General features: G+C 43.3%; 1 protein-coding gene across 1 annotated transcript; it reads left to right on the top strand.

The window, feature by feature from the left end:
* Positions 1-1,587: 1,587 nt before the first annotated feature.
* Positions 1,588-18,478, top strand: RPP30 (ribonuclease P/MRP subunit p30). Its single transcript, XM_066191224.1, has 11 exons — positions 1,588-1,735; positions 2,701-2,756; positions 3,075-3,131; positions 3,831-3,905; positions 4,474-4,545; positions 9,150-9,239; positions 11,357-11,473; positions 14,960-14,989; positions 15,396-15,433; positions 16,544-16,623; positions 18,005-18,478. The coding sequence occupies exons 1-11, from the start codon at positions 1,654-1,656 to the stop codon at positions 18,112-18,114; spliced, it is 807 nt and encodes a 268-aa protein (XP_066047321.1). The 5' UTR covers positions 1,588-1,653; the 3' UTR covers positions 18,115-18,478.
* Positions 18,479-19,286: the final 808 nt, after the last annotated feature.

Here is a 19,286-nt window from a genome sequence, read left to right as displayed (position 1 = left end):
TAAATGTCCTCCATTTTAAACACCTCAAAGAAAGATTTCTTTTGCTTGTATATTGCCAAACACGAAGGCTGTTTAATCCTCTTTGGTATCTCTGAACACTGCTGCAGGAGGGCCATTCAGAAATAGCTGATACACTCTTCTGGATCACTTTTTATATTCATTAAGACATAACAAGTTACATCAAACACTGAGCCAAAGAAAATCTGGAATAATACCTCGAGCTGTTTCATTTTCACACACATCAAAGAAAAACCTTGGCAATACCATTCAGGCTGTGCTGCTTGTCCAAATGGGTGGCAGAGAAGCAGTATTGGCTGATCTGATGTAACAGGCAAGCACCTTACAGATGCAGATGGACTAAAACAGAGCTTCTTTACTGAAATATCTTGACCTAATATTGTCAAGACAAAAATGCTGCTGTAGATGTGGTGTGAACAAAGATGGTTTACCAGCTGGGACTTTTTACCCCTTTCAGAGTGATGGGGTTTTTTTCCAGCCATACAGATGTGGGAGCTGTTTTCTACTGACCCTTCTTCAACCCCTAGTCCAGTGCCTGCAGCCCACACGTAGCTTCTCTGTTGCCACCATCCCAGGTCCTTGTAACTCATCGGACAGGAAGTCCAGAAACACACCAAGAAGGCACTGTTGTTTCCATACTTTGTTAACCAAGTGATCTCTTTGGTAGAAATGAGTCCCAGGTCATCACCAGTCCCATGCACACAGCTGGCACAAGCTGCATCAAGGTCAGACCATGTAAGGATGGATGTCCAGGGTTTGGCAGCAGCCTTGGCCTTGGTTAGGTTTTTTGCCTTATTAAGAATTCAGGGCTCCAGATACTGCACAGACTTCCCTTGGTGACCATTTAGCACAATTTGAAGATAGAAAAAGCAAAGGACCCCCTGGTCTGGCCACCTGATGTTGGATAGGAATTGCAGAACTGCAGTCTTCAGCAGCTGATTTAAGTCACCAAAAACTTCCTACTGAGAATTTCCAGTTGCGTTTTACATTTTCTGTGCTATTTATCAGCGGTAGAACAATATTTATACTTTTTGTGGCAGTGTTACACAGCGAACTAGTATGTGGTTATTGTCCTGTGAGAATTCCTCATTCCTTTTCCGTGTCAGGGGATAGCTGACACGGCAGCTCGGGGCTTTGTAGGAAAGAGAATGACTATAAAACTGTAAATAGAGAAGACTGGTTTTGATTTTTATTGGCAACGTTCAGACGAAGCTGAACCGGTTTAAGAGGGGACAAACGCCACTGGAGCAGGGCGACCGCTCCACCTGGCGGGCACCGGCGGCTCCAGGGGGGCGGCGAGCCCGGGCCGGCGCCGCTGCGGCAGCGGAAAGCGGCAGAGCCGGAGGCTCCCCCGGCTCGGGGGGATGTCCCTCGGAGCCCGGGGTGCGTTGTCTGACAACCAACCACGGGGGAATCTCCTGCAGGGCCCCCGCCTGAGACCCGAGCGATCACCCCACAGCGTTCCCCCGGCCCCCGCAGCCCACGGCGAGGCACCCAGCGCGCAGCCGCCGCCGAGCGCGCCGCCGGCCCGGCAGGGCGGGACTACAGGGCCCAGGCCGCCGCGGGCGGGAGGGGCGGTGCCGCCGCCGTGCGCGCCGCCGTGCCCGGGCTCCGCCCGCCCCCCGTGGCCGCAGCATGGCCGGCTTCGCCGACCTGAACCTGCCGCAGGGGCTGGACAAGAAGTCCCTGCAGAGCCTGCTGGAGGCCGCGGCGCACCGTGAGTCCTGCGAGCGGGGAGGGCGGCGGGGCCGGCCCGGAGCTCGGTGGGCCCAGCTGGGGAGGGCGGGCCGGCCCCGGCCAGGAGGGCAGCGGGACGCGAGCGGCGGCTCCCCTGGCTCGGGAGGCGCAGGCGGGACCTGCGGGCCGGGGTGGGCACGGCCGGACTCCCCGGGGTGAGCCTTCCCTTCCCTCCGGGCAGGCCGGCCCTCGCCACCCGCCCCGCCGGGGCGCGTTTCCCCCGGCGCCGCTCGCTCTGCCCGCTGCTCTCCGTGCCCAGGGCCGGGTCTGCCCGGGGCGCAGGGGAAGCTCCTGGTGTGCCTTGCAGCACTGTCTCTGCCTGCTTATGCCAGTGTAACAGTTGGGGTTTTTTCCCAACGTGGGCAAGTTTTTCCGCCTGCAGTTCCGTACGGCCCGGAACTTCTCCTGCAGAGCTGTTGTACAACCGCGTGCTGCCGGTCGAGCTTTTGGGGCGGGTGGTTTAAATGCGCCTGGCAAGTCTGTCGTCTTCCTCAGCGCCCTTGGGACGATACACTCTCCTCCGTGTAGTCGGCATCGTTTTGAATTGCTCGCTTTGCCTTCTCCGACAGCTGTATCTCTCCCAGCTCTGCGTTGTCTGCGGTTTTAGCAACTGTCCCCAATATACTTAGCAGTTTTCCATAAAGAAAGTCATAAACAGGGCCAGACTAGGCCAGACCTTTGGGGACACCAAGCCCAAGTATTCGTGTTCATAAAGCTCTGCCATTGAGTAAGAGTTGTCAGGCCTGGGCTGTATTAAAAGCCAAACAATTTTTTTTCTATTTTAAAGCACTTTTTCAGTTAACCAGTCTTTTATGAAATACTGTAAAATCTAAATATGCACGTGATTATTACTGTAAGACGTTTAAATTATGAGTATTTTATAGTTTTCTCATTGTATTTCCTTTTTATTTACTGGGCAAAATAGTTTTACTGTATGTTTTTCAGTGGGATATTCTGCAGTTGCACTTAATCATGTCATCGATTTTAAAGAAAAGAAACAGGTAATTTTTCTTGGGATTATTTGTTCTTACTGTGTTTTCTTTAGTAAACCTGCTGCCTTATTGCGTGTTTCCAGGTAGCTTTAACTGCAGAATGCACATCTAGACACAAGTACAAATCTCTCCATTTGTAACAAAACTCTCGTTTTGTATTTCACTAGAACTGCCCTGAGATTTATTTTTAATATGGTTCGTGTACTGTCCCACAAAATTAGTTTTCTTAGCTTGGTAAATTTCTTCTTAAGATTGGAACACAGTTTTTGTTTGCATGTAAACCTAACTCATGACATTTTTAATAACTTTGTTCTGTTCTCTTCCAAGGAAGTCGTCAAGCCCATATCCCCTTCAGAGTTGTTTCCATCTTTACCTATTGTGCAAGTATGTCTAGTTACATTCTATATATATATAGTTACTCTGAGTTACCTTTTTTACCTTTGTGTGTTTGTATATGTGATTTTGTGTGTGAGGTGTTAATCAAAAAAGAGAAATTTGTCCATTATTTCATGGTTAAAGCACCAAGCGTTGGAAGAATGGTACACTCACATCAGAGTAGGCTCTATTCATTATTTTAGAAATTATTAAAGAAATAGCTTTGTGGTGATTTTGAATCTGCTTATAGTTGAATAATTACAGTACAATTCTTGAAATTGAAGTTTTGGAAATAACTTTGTGGTTTTGAAGGAGCAAATTTTGGATATAAAGAAATACAAAATGTGTTTTGGGTCACTGACATTAATTAATTCAAGAACTGCTTTTCCTTGCTGTTGTGATCTGCCTGGGGAATCCTAGCAGTAGTAGAACATACTCAGTTTTTCTGCATTATTGTTTTTCTTAATTTGTTTTTTACTTTCTATTCATCCTCTTCCAGAGAAACACAGTAAGTCATTCTTTGTAAGGACAGGTATAATCAGATAATGTAAATTAGAGAAGTGTAACTACTAACTAATTAAAAAATTAGTATAGCAAGACTATAAGCATGACACCATTTTCTTTTTATAGCAGACTGGGTGGAAATTACCACAAAGTTTTGATTTGGGTTTTTTAAACTTTTTTTATATTATTCGTTTTTTTCTGTAGGGGACATCTAAAAGAATTAAAGTCTTGACCAGGCTAACACTTATTGTTTCTGATCCTTCCCACTGTAATCTCTTGGTAAGTATACTCAAGTATGCTCAGCAGTCAATTTTGCAAACAATTTTATTTCCTTTTCTGAATGAATGAATGAATGAATGAATGAATGAATGAATGAATGAATGAAACTTTGGAAATTCTGTGGGGACAACTTCCTGGAATTTATAGGGCACTCAGCAGAGTTTTCTCAGATTGCATCTTTAACAAATAATGTGATCATGAGGAGATGCAGACTTACAAGACTGGATGTGGCTTCTATTGATCATTTGTCAATATGGAACAACAGTTCTGTTCCTTGGTTTCTGGACTTCTGTGCATAAATTAGAAAACCATGAACAAGCCTTATGTCTGGTTATGTTTTCATGCTATAAGATCAAAGCAAAAAGTGTAAGTGTCTTAGTAGATGGGTGGGACAAGCCTCAAACTGAGAATGAGTTACTTCACTGTAGAAACCTGTTGTGTTTTTGGCTTTGTTTTAGTACTTGACAGGGAAAAAGGATTTTTCTTCTCATTGTTTTGGTTGCAATCATTGTGCATAACTTTGACATCTGTTAGAATTCAAGATAGTAATTGTTTGCTCCTTTTATAGAGGTCGACATCTGCAAATATAAGGTTATATGACATCATAGCAGTATTTCCAAAAACTGAGAAGCTGTTCCATGTAAGTACAATCATCTCATTGGTAATGCTTATTCAGTAACCTTTAGGGCTGTGTGCTAATTTAAGTACATGCTTTGTTTTGATTTTATTTCCCATTTTATAAAGATCTCATGGAGTTATAGGCTCAGTTGATAGGCTGAGGGGTTTGGAAGGATTTGCAGGAGGCTGCAAGACCCTGAGGTGACAGGTTAAAATCTGAAACATCTACCTGATGAATGGATTTGTATGCCCCTGCACTGTGGTTGCCTTTGTGTGCATTGTACTCTAGTGAGGAGAGAAAACATTCTTTTTTCCCCCCTGATAAATGTGTACTGACATCATGTAGAAAACTTCTGTCTTGAGCTTTAACTTCCCACACTCTGATAACTATCCTAAAATGCGCTTGTGATCTTCTGTTAGGACTAATTATTCCCAGTCTCTAAAATGCTACAGAGGATTTTAAAGTGGAACTAATGTGGTTCTGTGAGTTACCTGATAGCTGTTCATTTCCTTCATATTTTTATTTAAATTGTTCTCAAATACTTGATAACAGCTGATGTCGATGTTCTGATCAGGTGGAGCATCTTGAAGCACGTTATTTTTTTGTCAGAATTTTTCTTACAAAACCCAAAATTATGTAGTCTGACCTGTTGTAAGCTCATAAATAAATGAATTAGGTGAGTAGGTGGAAGTGTTCCATCTCTGTTAGCCTTGGCAGGCAGCAGGCAGGCATGCAGTTTAAAGCAGTGTGAAGGAGGGACAGGGACAGGAAAAAAATAAAAGTGAGTTCCTTTGAAGAATTTACTTTTAAAGGGAGCTTCTCAGTTTAAAACTGAATGTGGTGGTTGTTTTTTTAAAATAAGTTAATTAAAGTTACTTTCTAGTACTGGTGAGTACCTGTTTTGCCACATTAAAATCGTATTCTTCTGTTTTGTTTTTCTACATTATTCCCCCTCCTATTACAAGACATGTCCTAGTAAAATACAAAGCAAGAGGCTATCAAAGAACATGAACTTTAAAGAATTTTTCACTTGAATTCAAGAATTATTTTTAGGAGTTACAGCTAAATGAAACTAATTTCTGGAATTTATTTCCCTTGCAAGATTTTAGGATTCTTGGGGGTGTGACAGAGGCAAATGGTTTAAAATATTTTTGAGGGCCACTCTCCACCTCTTTCTTTTGATCTCTGGGAATAGTATACAATCTCACTTCTCAAGTCAGCTCAATCAGTTTATCATGTGTTTAAACAAGCACATGAAACTAGGTAATCAGCAGGAGTGTGCTGTGTGGGTTTTTGGGAAAAGGCTGTTCTCTCTCTTAAGGATTATTATTGCTTCTTTTCAGCCATATCATGACTCCTGCTGCGGTTGGATGTCCAGCTGTGGCAGTTTTTAAACCGGCATAAACAGCCGCTCATTTCTGCAAGTCCCTGTCTGCTTTGCTTTGCTACTGAGGCTGCTTGCTTGCTTGCTTGCTTGCTTAGCTGCATAGCAGTTTGCTTTGAGGAGCCTGCTTTTGGCTGAGCAGTAACCAGAGTTTTTGCCAAGTTATTTTTCAGGCAGCTCCACTTTCCCAGTGTGATTCAGCAGCCAGCCACGCGCAGGGTGGTGCCAGCGCAGAGCGGGTTGGCTGTGCTCTGGCAGGCCAGTGCAGACAGTGCCTGGTTAAGCTGACACTCTGGCAGGTGATGGACAGGGTGTGAGGAAAGAAGCAGGATTGTCAGTGGGATTATCTTCATTGCTTCCATGCTGGCAGCACTTTGAGCTGGGGATGGAACCCGGGCATTTCTTGCAAACTGCATGAAGTGGAAGGCTTCATCCTTATGTTTTCACATTCAGGGCAGGTTTGTGTGGTTGTCTGTTCTTTAGAGATTTTGGAATGTCTCACTCTGTGGAGAGCTGGTTCAGTTTCACAGAGGTATCACACAGAGAGTCTGGTGGGGGGTTTCAGCACATACAATTTGGCTCTTACAACTCATGGATACTTCATTATTAAGAATAAAACGTTCAAGGGTGGGTCTTGCATGACAAATGAACTTTCTATTGGCTTTTGATAACTCAGCATTATCTCAGGAGCATCATCTTTCTCACCAACAATTTGGCACTTGTATGTTCTCCACAGAGCAAGGCTTCTTGTGTTTATGTGAAAAAACTACATGACCTTTGGAGATGTACTCCAATTTTAGCATGGCCCAAAACTAGCCTGTGCCGTTTTGTCACAAGCCAGGGAAGCTCTTTTGTGACTGAGTGTGGCAGTGATACGTACTGAAATATGTGCTCAAATTCTTCAGATGATTTATATCCTTAAGGGTATGAGGAGGCCATGTTTGCCAGTTGTAGAACGGGCTCCTTGTTTAAGTCTCCCAAAAAGATAGTTTTGGCCTGCAACAGGAATGCCCACTCCATGCAGGTAATAGGGTCTGTACTTGCTGCTTTTTAAAAATTTTGCTTTCTGAGATTTCTGACTGCTTTAATGATATTAGTTAGTTCTGTCTGCTGTTCATAAGCACTTAGCACATCACCAGTATCTAAAAAACTTACACATGTAAATCTGAAGATGTAGTGCAAAGCCAGATTTCAATGTTTATTCCTAAAACGTTTGCCAAAGCTTGCTTCAGATCACCCAGACAGTGGCAGATGTGTTTATTAATGGCTGGCTGGAGTTTCCCAGCAGATGGGGCTGTTGCCCACAGTGCTGCCAGGAAGCTGCTGGGCTGTGCAACTTGCTGCATGTCATTTTCTGGATGAAGCTGTTGCACTTCAGATCTTTTCAGCAGGTAGGGTAACCTTAATTTGCCTGCATATCTGACTTGTCTGGGAGCCAAAGCTAGGCTAATCATTAGAGTTCTTGGAGAAATCTGCTCTCCAGTTTTTCATACAGTGCAGGAATTCCTCATGGGGAAATATAACTGGCAGTTTGGTTTACCTTGGAAATATTTTCTGAAATGTTTATGACAGTGGAATCCTGTAGATATCCTGGCTTTTGAGTCACTCCCTCTTCCACTGTGCTTAATTTGCAAAATGGTGAAGAGTTTTCCAGTGTTTCTGGAGCTGATTAGGAAAGTTTGATTTCTCATCACATAGGGCAACTTGCACGTGTCTGATGTCTGTTTCTGCTTTCCATAATTTTTAGTATTATCTCTTCCTGAATTTTTTATCACCTCGCTGATATATTTTCTAGGGCATGGTTTGGAGCTATTTGTTCTGTGCATGTTCTGATAAATCACCTCTGTGTAGTAGTTTGTACCTCATGCCAAAAAAGGAGGGAAACTGACTGTGGTAGGACTGAACTTCCTCATGCAGGTCTAATTCTATGCCATAGATTCCATAGGCAGCCCATGTTCTGCCTAATGGAGTATAAAGGTAGGGCATGAAGAAAAAGTTTAGTCTGAATGTCCTGGCAGACACATTTCGACTTCAAAAACCTTGTGGTTTGCCTGTGTACTGTGGCTGTCTTGTTTAGGAGAGAGTGCTATCAACAGCTAAGAAACATTCCTAAAGCCGGGCCTCTGCTCTCATCTCCATCCAAATTCCATGTGAACTATCTGGTAGAATACCAGTTTGCCAAGCAGTAGTGTGCCTTGTGTTAGAGCAGCCCTTACCCCTGGGGCTCCTCATAGCCCCCACTGCTTTTGTGCCAGTGGGAGGAGGGATAAATGGTTGGCACCTGGCCCAGGTGTATTTGGAGCAGTTGCTGGCAGGCTTCTGGGTGCAGGGAGTTCCCCTACCCACAGAAAATTCCTTTTCAAGTTCTTCAGCCTGTCTTACCTTCTTTGTCACAACACTGCTTACAGACATTAGTCTGGCCCTGTGGAATCATCCTTACAGAGTAGGCATATATAATTCCTACCCTAGGTGCACGAGATTAATGTAAATCAAGGACTCCCTTTTAGGTGCCCTTAATTTTCCCTGTATCTCAGTGTGAGGAGCCTCTGCCCCTTGGTTATTCCCTCCATCTCTTAATACAATCTGTAAATCATGGTATGAGTTCAAAGCTAAACAAACTGTAGCCTTCAGTGCTGTCTCCAGACTGTGCCAGATGCATGCCTGTCAGGAGGAGCTGCACGTTCTCCACCCAGCCAGGAAAAGGAGGCTCTGAGGGTTGGTCTCCAGTATTGGGCATGCAGCACCACCAGTCACAGTCACATTCTGCTGTTTTTTTCATTTTTTTCTCTATTGCTTCTGGTAAAAGTAATTAATCCTGGAAACAAACAGGTGCTGCACTGGAAGCAGAGCGTGATGGGACAAGGGGCAGTTCCTGGACTCCTCCCTTTGTAAACTGGGGTTGGCCTTTATTACCTGAGTTGTTTAGTCAGAAGTCAGCATTGCTTCTGCATGTCCCCTGCCAGATAAAAACAAAGAAGTAAGTATTGCTTCGGGGTTGGCCATTATTTTATTGGAAAATTAGTTCTGTAGGAAAGGGAAGACTTGGGTTTTAAGTCTCAAATGCTGCTGTTCTATTGGCATACTTGCAAGGCATAGTACTATAATAACATAATTTTAAAACTGAACTCACCCTGGAGAGACATTTGTTGCGTTAAGAAATGAAGGAGAGTATTAGTGCACCTTAAGTTGGTTATGCATTTTTTGGCACATCTAATAATCTGCTCCTATTTCTTTGCTGTAGATTGCTTGCACAACACTAGATGTGGATCTGGTCTGCATAAATGTCACAGAAAAGCTGCCATTCTACTTCAGAAGGCCCCCTGTGAATATGGTAAATTTACATCTAAATTGTTTTCTTGCTGTTAGACTGACATTAAATACAGAATTTGAGTTGAATTCCCTACTGCTTTCCTCCCACCATTCCTATCCAAGTGGTTCTTTTCTTTTCTTGCATAACGTATAGTGTTGTTTCACATGTCCTTTACTTCAGGGCCTCCACTGCAGCATTTAATACACAGTGATATATGTTCTTTCTTTTTCTCCTCCTGTCCCCCACTTAAGAAGGCAGAAGTGGTGTTCCCAAGGAGTGGAAACAGAGCCTTAAGGCCACTGGGCTGCTAAGCAGGGAGATATGGTGTGATTGCTGACTAAGCTGCTTCCCAAACCAAAAATGGTACAGCTGTGTCAGGATAGATAAACAGCCCTTTGATTTAAAAGACAGGAAATGTGAATGGCAGTGTTAATTTAGGAGAAGGATGTTGTGCTGTTTACTTGAAAGACAACTGTATTGAATCCATACTTGGACCAAAGAATGTCTTGGTAAATGAACCAAATGTAGCATTGCTAAATATGTGCTGTGAGACCCAAGATGGCTATCAGTGTGGATCAAATATAGCTCTGCCTGCTGTTGGTAGTTTGCCAGAAAACTTAATCTTAACATGCTCTTAGAGGAACTTGTTTTCTCCTCTGAATATATGTAAAGGTTCATTCCACACAGGCATTCTTGGCTGATGTAGGACTTAGTACTCAAAAATTTAAATTTAGAATTGGTTAGTAATCCTACTTCCTTTTCTTAGAAAGTTTGACTTAGAATAAAAATTCATAATTAACTAGAAACAATTCTCAGACAGAATAAAAATAATACATTGGAGTTTATCATAAACTGAGGATTTCAACATTCCACTTGGAATAACAATTTTATATGAAACACTGTATGAGAGTACCTACCCTAGCTGCCTAAAACTCCAGAAGCTGGCTCAGGTAAGGAGCTGTGTGGTTCTTAGAGCCCTGTGTTGGGAGATGTTTTCCTTGCAAGCTACTTCTCATCTTCCACACTCCCAGCTTCAAGGCAGTCTGTTGGACTGGTCTGTGCATCCTGGGGCAGTAAGTTTTGGTTGTTAGGATGCCAGACAGATTGGCAGGCAGCTGAAGTGGTAGGGATGAGGTTAAAAACACCTTGACTGGAAATTGATGTATTGCCATGACCTGTTTGGTTTTGATAAATTCAGGCTTCTCTTGTTTGCAGCTATCAGGCCAGTTCTGTGTAGAACATTTGGTGCATATATAGCTTCAGTTGTGCTTGCATGCAGAGGTTGTGCATGGGTGGGAGCTGGAATAATTCCAGCTGTGTTCAGTTACTGGACTCTTTTACAGTATTACCATTGCAGCATATTTTAATATTTGTGTAAATGTAGAGTATCATTTCAGGCAAAGGTAGGATTGCCATGGAACAAAGAGCTCCTGGCTTTACATTGTGTCTTTATCGTTAGCACACTGTGTGCAAGTTGCTTAACCTTTTGTGTTTGCAAAAACAATACTAGACTTTTGGTGAGGCTCTTTGACAGATAGGAAAGGATGTCAAAGCAGCTGGAAATATAATCAGTATTACTATTTGAAACCTCTTCTGTAACTCACTGTTATTTAACACTGTCACAAACACCAGAGTATGCTGTGAGACAGGAGAAGAAGGCTCCTCACTGCTGCTTTTGTGCCAAGAGGAATTCTTCATCTGCAATACATGGGTACTGAGGGAAGTGGTGATCTTTCTTACAGCAGGGCGTGGAACTAGAGGAGTAGGGTCCTCAAAGTTTCAAGGCAGCAGATAACCAACCACTGCTCGTTATCTGTCTCCTTGGCTCTGTTATAGTATGCATGTATTAGTGATAGCCAATTGCAATAAATAAGTGGTTGGTATTTTTTTGTTAAACCTCATTTGTCTGTTGTCCAAGATTTATGCAGCAAATGGTGCCTAAATGCACCGGTGTACAGTGAAGCCTTCCCCCACTCTCCTTTCATGGTATGCTCTGCTCTTACTGGAACAATTCTGCCTAAATTTTTTCATATGTGACACAGTTAAACTGAGAATAAGCTACATCAATAATAGACAGCAGTTGTTAGATTGTTAGGCTTCTCTCCTTTTGATTTTTGATCACTCTCTTTCATGTGAAGGCAATAGATCGAGGCATTTACTTTGAACTTCTTTACACGCCTGCCATCAAAGACTCTACAATGAGAAGATACACATTTTCAAATGCCATCAGCCTGATGCAGATCTGCAAAGGGAAGGTAAGCTCTCAAAGTGAAAACAAGGTAATTAAATCAGTTCAAATTCTTTGGAGTTGTACAGACTGAGCCACTTGGAATGAGTTTGATGCTGGGACATCTGAAGCTGTGACTAAATCTTGGCCTACTAACACAAGGACACAATCATTGTAGCTCCTGATACTTCAAGTCTTGCACCAGTGCATGCTTTCTTCTTAAGCTGTCAAGCTGTTAGATTCTTTTTCCAGAACACCCCATGTGTTGTTGTGGTATGCGATTCCCAAAACAAAGGTGATGGGGGATAGAGGAAGATTCAAGTGCTAGACATCTAAGGTTTGCACCAGAGCTGAAATTCATGTGTTTCTTTAAAATCCTCCATTTCATATTTCTCATTGACCAAAAGCTCTTTTGACTGTCTACTTTGAATATGGGGGCTAAAAAAGAATAGGAAAAAAAGTAGAAACCTTGTTTTGTTAAAAGGTTAGTAAATTCTCTTTCTCCAGAATAGACCCAACAGCTAGCTGGCTGTCAGCCAAGGCTTTGCTGCAGTCAGATGAACTGCATTCTTCCATACTACTGAAACCCAAGGAAGAAGTAACTTTGAGATGGCTGTAACCCATTGCTTTCATAGCTTACCTCCTCCCAGGCTTCCAGGTTAAGCCGTCTGTTACCCTGTGTCCTCTCAGGCCATGCTTTTTAACAGGGAGTCATATCATAATATATATCAAAGTTAACAGAAATTGCAGCTCCCTGCTGTGTATTGTAAATCGCCTCTGCCACATGTAGCTAGTCCAGGTAAGCTGGATTTGGCATCTGAATGGGAGCTGGATTTGGAAAATGTGAAGTGGGATGTAGAGCTTGGAAGGTAAATTAAATCCATCATTACCTCAGTTCTCCTCAAATCTGGCAGCTTTTATGGAACAGCAGGGTGGGTCAAGCAGATTAGTTTCCTTGGTGCTACAGAAGAGGTAAGTGCACAGCCTCTCCTGAGAAGCCCAGCTCTGACAGTTGATGACAGGAAGTACTGACTTGGACACGACTTCTGTACATACCAGACCCCTTTCCTTTGGAATTCCCTTTTTGATGTTGCTCCTCTTTCCTCTGTGCAGTTCAGGATGTGCTTCTCACATGGTTGTTGATGAACGGGAGAGCACCAGTTGAGTTGATGTCATGGACAGGGCAAGTGAGATGTTCAGGCACTCAGTCTGCACTTTCATTCTGCATCTGTCAGTCTGTTTCATCTGTGCTTGGGAGGTAAATCAGCTGGAGCTGCACATGACAAGTTGTTGATGGGCACCAGAAGAGGACTGCTAGCTTGTCTTTGTTCTTTGCCTCCAGACTCAGTAGGTTGTGGACCAGCAATGATGGTTATTAGCCCTTGCTGAAGATTTGCCTCTGTTGGTGAGGTAAAGGCCCTTGTTTAAATGAGACATGGGATGGCTGGTCCATAGGCTACTTCCATTGGCACCTGGCATGCAACTCTTATGTTCTGTAACATGTAGTTGCGGCACCTGTAGTAGCTTTTGGATCCTTTTATTCCTCCTCTATTACAGCAAGGCAGAGAAACCTTTAGAAATTTACTTGTGTTCTCAGAGCTGGCATTGAGCAATGTCTTTAAAACGTTAAAATGTTCAGGGAATGAAGGAGAAATTCCCCTGCCTTGCCAGACAGAAGGTGTGTATAGCCACAGTCCCTCACCTCCCATGTTTTGGTAACTGAGTTGGAGGCTGCCTGGAGCAGTGTACTGAGCAGCTGCTGTCTGCTTTACCTGGGGAGATAGTGTTTTGCCTTTTAGATTTCCCTTTAGCTCTTGCCTTGGATTTGCCTTTGCCTGCCTCTCCTTCACTTGGCAGCAGTGCTTTTCTTGTCTGCTCTTGTCTGCTTCCTCCATCATACCCATCCCCTAGTGAAAGCCAGTTGCCTTTGAACTAGCCAGAGTGTATCTCCAATGCACAGCAGTGATCCGCAGTCCTGTGCCGGTTTGAGATGTCTCATACAGCTGCTCTGGGAGCTTCTCTGAGCCTGGGTGACAGGCATTAGTTGCTACAGTTTGGACTTGAATTTTCCCAGCAAACTCTTGCAGTCAGCATCACTTAGGCTCAAAAGCAGCTTTGGGATCCATAGCATAGTTTTAAAGGTGAACTATTCAGAAAGAAAATGTCCTAGGCTCCATCAGGATGTGTGCTGTCGAGTCACTTTGATGTGTATATTGCTTCTGCTTCAGGCTTTCCTTATGGTGAGGCAGAGTCATCTGTCCCATCCTCTCGTCCTCAGCACACAAGGAAACCTTGGGCACAGTGTGAACAGGCAGTCGTTTTTACATAGGTCTTTCAGCTGCTGAGTTCCAGCTGCACACAGGGCATTTTCTTCCAGTGCCTGCCCAGCTCTGTGCTGGGGAGGTGACAGGGGAAACAAAGCAATAAGGGGAAGGGATCTAAAGCCCCACTTTGAAACCAGAGATGGCGTGATGTGTTGGTGGTACTGACGTCAGAGAGGGAAAGTCTGTCTCTGCCTCAGCACAATTCTAATTCTCACCCACTCAAGCAGGAGTTCCCAAGGCCTTTATTATTCAGTATAATAAAAGGTGCAAGGAGATTTTGCTGCTGCAGAGTTACCCCCTGAGCTAAACAGGCTCCCTCAAGGTGAGCATCCTTGGAGCTTAGCATCAGAAGAGCTCTGACAGCTGAGCTGTGGGATCTCTCAGCCTCTGTGTAGTCATATATCTGTTCTGCAGAAACCTTTTGGGAGAGAAGGGAGAAGGATTTCTCTGCCTGGTGATTTTCATAGGGGTGCCAGTGTTCAGGGAAATGAGTGTGTGGCACGAAGTGGCAGCCACTGCCTAAGTGTAGATACATTTCCTAAACCAGTGTGAGTATGGTCAAGGCTAACATGAATGCTTAGCATCGAGTTGTACTGCAACAGTATAGGCTGAAAATTTGGGAGCACCAAACTGTCTCAAGGCGCTATCTGTAAGCTGCTTCTGGAGGATCCTGGACTCCTAAACCCATTTGTGTTACAGCTCTGGGTGACTTGTTGTTTGTGTGGGGCCTTTTTCAGCTGGTGTGAATAAAGGGGACACTTCTTAACACAGTGTCTGCAGGTCTGTATTTCTTCTTTACCCTTAAGGGTGCTTTGAAGTCCACTGTGAGAGATACAAAAATGGCTTAATGCCATCACTTGGACACTTCTGCTGCTTAGCCTATCCCTCTAAAATGTGATGTACTTACTCATCTCCTGTCTGGCTGTGAGAGGTTTGTTATTGCAAGAGAGGGCTTGTGCCTGTGCCCCTGTCTGTGTAGGGGACAGAGCAGTAACTAATATGTCCCCAAATTCAGATTCCCACCCTGATGGAGTTCGCTTCGTCTGAGGGCATCAGATACTCCATTGTTTAATTGGGCTCTGAGCCTGAACTTAGCTAATGCTCATAATGTTTTTGCATTTTGCTGATTTTTTTTTTTTTTTCATTTCTTGGTGCTGTCTTACAGATGAATGTTCTCTTTTGTCTTCCAGAACATCATTATATCTAGTGCAGCTGAAAGGGTAAGTCCCAGATTTGTTTTTAAGTCAGAATACTTTGAAGATTTATCTGTGGCTGAAAATACAGCTTTAATTACACATTAACAAATAAAAATTGTAAGTTTAAATATATTTGCCGTTACCAAAGAATTGTATTGTGGATTTCGCGTTTTTTTTTTTTGGTTGATTGTTTTGTTTCCTTGGGTTTTGGGGGACTTTTTGCTGCTGCTGTGGTATTTTCCGTGACAGTTTTCTCCCAGATGGAGACTCTTGGCCAAAATAGTGGTATTTGCTTGATTTCCTATTATCTTCAGTAGCTTGGTATTATATAGCATTTAATCTTGCCTGTCTGATAGCCTTGCCCTTCTTGTTCACACTATCAGCCTGACAGCAAAGACATTCACATATCCAAATTTCTGTTTTGTTTTAGCCTCTAGAGCTCCGAGGTCCTTATGATGTGGCTAATCTGTATCCTTTCCCAAAGTCAAGCAGTTAGTAGTAACATTGGAAAGTTTAAAGTGGTTTTGAAACTTTTTTTCATCCTTTTCAGTCCTTGAACTTTATACAGTGGTGCTTGTTGGTGACCCATTCAATGGATCAGGGCTTTGAGTGTGTGTGGAAGGAGCAATAGGTCTTGGTCATGGAGTGCATGAGGAGTCACTATAACTAATAATGTTTGTGTTCAGCTACAGGGATGTTTTGTTTTGAAGTGCGTTAATGTTGTGTGGGTGTAAATGAAGAAATTAATAAAACCCAGAAAAATCAATGGACATGATGAACCAAACAAGAAATTACTACTTAGTATCTCTGAAGTGCCACATTTTTGATAGCAGAAGCTAGAAAGTTGTATTTATGTGAAATTAAAAGTTCCTGTCTGAGCAGTACTGGATTTGCCAGTCCTTAGTTACACATGTAATATTAAATAAGAGGTTGTGTTCTAGAAACAAAGGAGAGTGTCTTTTCTTTGCTTCTTTTAGGAGTTCAGTTGCATTTCTATTACTCTCCCCACCCCAGAAGCACATGTCTGGCCTGTCCCTGGAAGGGAAGGAGCGTGCTCTGAGTCATGAGAACCACGTGGGAGGCTGTGTGGCCTGGAAGGATTTTATGCACAATGTTTTCTTCCCTCTTAAAATGAGCAGTCAGGCTCAACCCAAATTAACATAGTTAATGTGGTGTCAACCCTGCTGAAGGTGGCTGGAAACCTCAGCATAACGCTTTTGTATCAGACACTGCTCTGTCCCCAAAACAGAAATTTTCCGTGGGGTAATTTTTTTGCTTGATTATGCGTATCTAAAATGTTCCTACGCTGACAGACTTTTATTTTCAAAAGTACAGCTTCTTGTCTGGAAAGAAGCAACGTTGCCAGGAGCTTTCCAGGAGGGCTGCTGGGGAACTGCAGCCAGGAGAATTGGGTGCCTCATTTCTCTGCTTCTGGGTAACCTTATGCAAAATGTCACTTTGAGTTACAGCTGTGCTAATTCCCAGTTATTTGTAGAGCAAGCAAACCTATCGTGCAGAGAGCCTTCCCTGTTCTGTTTGTTGCCTCCTGTGTGTTTTGATCCTGAGCAGCAGTGACAGAGGTTTGCTGTTCGGCCTGTCGGAAGGCGAAGCCAAGGCAGCTGTGTCCACCAACTGCAGAGCTGCCATGCTGCATGGAGGTGAGCACTTGTAAGCTCCTCTAAGTAACATCTGCATTTGTTAAACTAAGTTCTTGTTGATGCATGTTCTCCAAAAGGTCTGAGACCTCACAGAGCAAGTCAGATGGGGGTTTTAGCTTCTTTGTCCAATGCATGACGAGGAGCTTGTGTGGCAAGGCTGTTTTATTTTTCCTTTTTGCCATGTTGGCAAATCAGTGGCTGAACTCATGGTGCTGTCTGTGCTGGAGGACTCACTCAACCACATCACTGAGTCATAAATGGTTGAACGAAAGTAGAGACCTGCCTGCTGTGCTTCATAGTGAAACTATCCCATTGCAGAAAGGTTTGAATGCTGATCTTGGTGACACTGACAGAAACTAAATGATTGACTTCAAAAAAGTGGGTATGCATGTGTTTTGCATTTGCCTTTTTCCAGCGTGTGTGCAAAAGCAACCTTAGTCATGTCCCTTTCTGGTGTGTTAATGCGTGGATTATTTCTGACTCACTCTTCAGTGTGGATCATTTCAAACTCATGGAAAAATCAACAGGTTCTCCTCCAGCCTGCTACTCATCTGCATGGAGATACAGAGTTTGTCAAATTTATGTGGGATTTCTCAAGCCTGTCATCTATCTTTTCTGTGAAATTAAATATCAAGTGTCATTTCCCTTGTCCCAGAGAGGATACTAGCCCAGAATAAGTTAATATATTTTGTCAAGGTTCTTGCAGAGCCTCTCTGCTAATAGAGTATTTGTAGGGAATCTCTTCTAACCTCAAATTTTGCAGAGAAGCTTTCCACCAGTAATTACAAAATTGGATTGGGTTCAGTAGGTTATTTGACAAATGTGAGGATTTAGTAACATCACACACCAGTATTTCATGATAATGTTGAGAGTTCAGTAAATAAAATTCTTGAATACCATGAAGTCACTTCCTTGGTATGTAGGGGACCCTCTGCCAGTACAGTTGTGCCCACATAGCCTAAGAATCTTAGGGTATGTGAATGCATTTTTTAGTACTTTTTTAAGAACACTGTGTTTGGTTCAGAAATGCTTTTGACAGTGCTTCAAGAATGTGTTCTTCTGTGATTATTGAACTGACTAAGCTTGGTTTTCTATGGTTTTGTGTCTCTGAAGCTCCTCAGCCCCTGCAGACCTTGGTTTTTCCTTTATAATTCCACACCCATCATTTTATTCCCCCCAGTAGTTTCTCTGCTCTGTAAAGCAGTGAATCCTGAGCTCCTGCCCTTGCAGGTTGCTTCCCTGCTGTGTGTGCTGACTGGCTGGTTGCTCAACATGTCCAGCTGTGGTTTGGGGCACACACACCTGAACTGAGTGTGCCTTAAATGCATTTTATTTGAGTATTTGAGGTACTGGTACTGCAGCTTCTGCTTGTGTATTCCAGAAACTCGAAAGAGTGCCTGTGGCGTAGTGTACACGGTGAAGAAGCCTCGCAAGGTTGAGGAGGAGGAAACAGCAGTGCCAGCCTGCAAAAAAGCTAAGACTCAATCGTGAGGACTGAACCAGTTGTCAACAGAAGCCTCCATCTCTTCTTTACCCAGTGTTGAGTCTTCCTCCAACCTCCAGCCAACCTAATTTTTTCCCTTAATACCTTGCTTAGTCTGCAGAAGGATTATTCTTCCAGCATTCGAGTGAGGAAAACTCGGTGAATGAGACTGCTGAATGGTATTCACCATGTCTGAAAGGTCATGCTGGACTTCTGGCCAAGGTCAGGAGACTGACTCTTCACCCTGCCTTCGGTTTCCTGGAGTCATTGCAAACAGAACATTTGAACAGAACATTTCTAACGTGGAAACTTGTACGCGTGCATTCCTTTTTTATTAAAAACCTGTCTAAGAACACATGCCTTCACAGTCTAGCTCTTCTGGTTTCTCAAGTTTTAAACACATCTCTGTACAAGTGCATGCCAGTAGATGAAGCTTACCTTCTAGTGGTCTGTGAAGAAGAATAATAATACAGTAAAAAAAAAAATTGCTTCCTATTCGGTTTTGGGATCAGTGGGTGTCATGAAGATCCCAGGATTTGTCTATTGCTTGGAGGTATCTTGGATTTGGGTTACAGTAGGAGTGACTGACCTGACTTGCCAGATACATATCCCAAAGGCCATCTGTGTCCTCAGCACTTAAATCCTAACAGTACCAGTAGATGTTTGCCAGAGGTGGGAAGGAAGAGGTTACACTGAAAGTGTGCTCAGCAGGGGATGTTGCAGTGTAAGAGCTGTCTCACCTAGGCCTGAGCAGCCTCCACCTCACATCATCTTCATTGCACCATTTCCTTCTTTACTTCATGCTCTGGAATTATCTATGCACATGTTCATTTTGCTGCCTCTTGCTTTTCTGTTTTCCTTCCTTTTAATGCCTCAGTAAACCTAATCTGGCTGCCAAAAAACCAATCAGATAAAAGCAGCAAAGCATTTTTGGAGCTCTTCCGAATGTTTACTGAAGTTTTTCTTTTCATTAAATGAATATAAAAATCACATCAGCTAGGGTACTGAGATGCTGTTGGGCCATTTTTACCATGAGTGTTCTGCTGCTCTTCTGGTGCCTAACAGCAAGTTGAAAAGTGGAAGTTTTAACATGTAAAATATACTGCAGAAATCCTGCAGTGGGTAATTTCTGATCTCTTTGTAACTGGACTGAGCAGAATAGGTGAAATTCTCATAGATT

The sequence above is a fragment of the Chamaea fasciata genome, unplaced genomic scaffold (assembly GCF_029207755.1).
Source record: "Chamaea fasciata isolate MVZ Bird 193981 ecotype frontalis unplaced genomic scaffold, bChaFas1.0.hap1 SCAF_9, whole genome shotgun sequence".
Lineage (NCBI taxonomy): Eukaryota > Metazoa > Chordata > Aves > Passeriformes > Sylviidae > Chamaea > Chamaea fasciata.
Note: the sequence above shows the minus strand (reverse complement) of the source record. Positions and strands in the feature narration are given on the sequence as shown.

Excerpts from the sequence above, each read along its gene's own strand:
- RPP30 (XM_066191224.1), top strand. The coding sequence starts at position 1,654 with ATGGCCGGCTTCGCCGACCTGAACCTGCCGCAGGGGCTGGACAAGAAG. Across the intron at positions 3,132-3,830 it reads CATCTTTACCTATTGTGCAA|GGGACATCTAAAAGAATTAA; the intron begins GTATGTCTAGTT and ends TTTTTTCTGTAG. Across the intron at positions 4,546-9,149 it reads AAACTGAGAAGCTGTTCCAT|ATTGCTTGCACAACACTAGA; the intron begins GTAAGTACAATC and ends TCTTTGCTGTAG.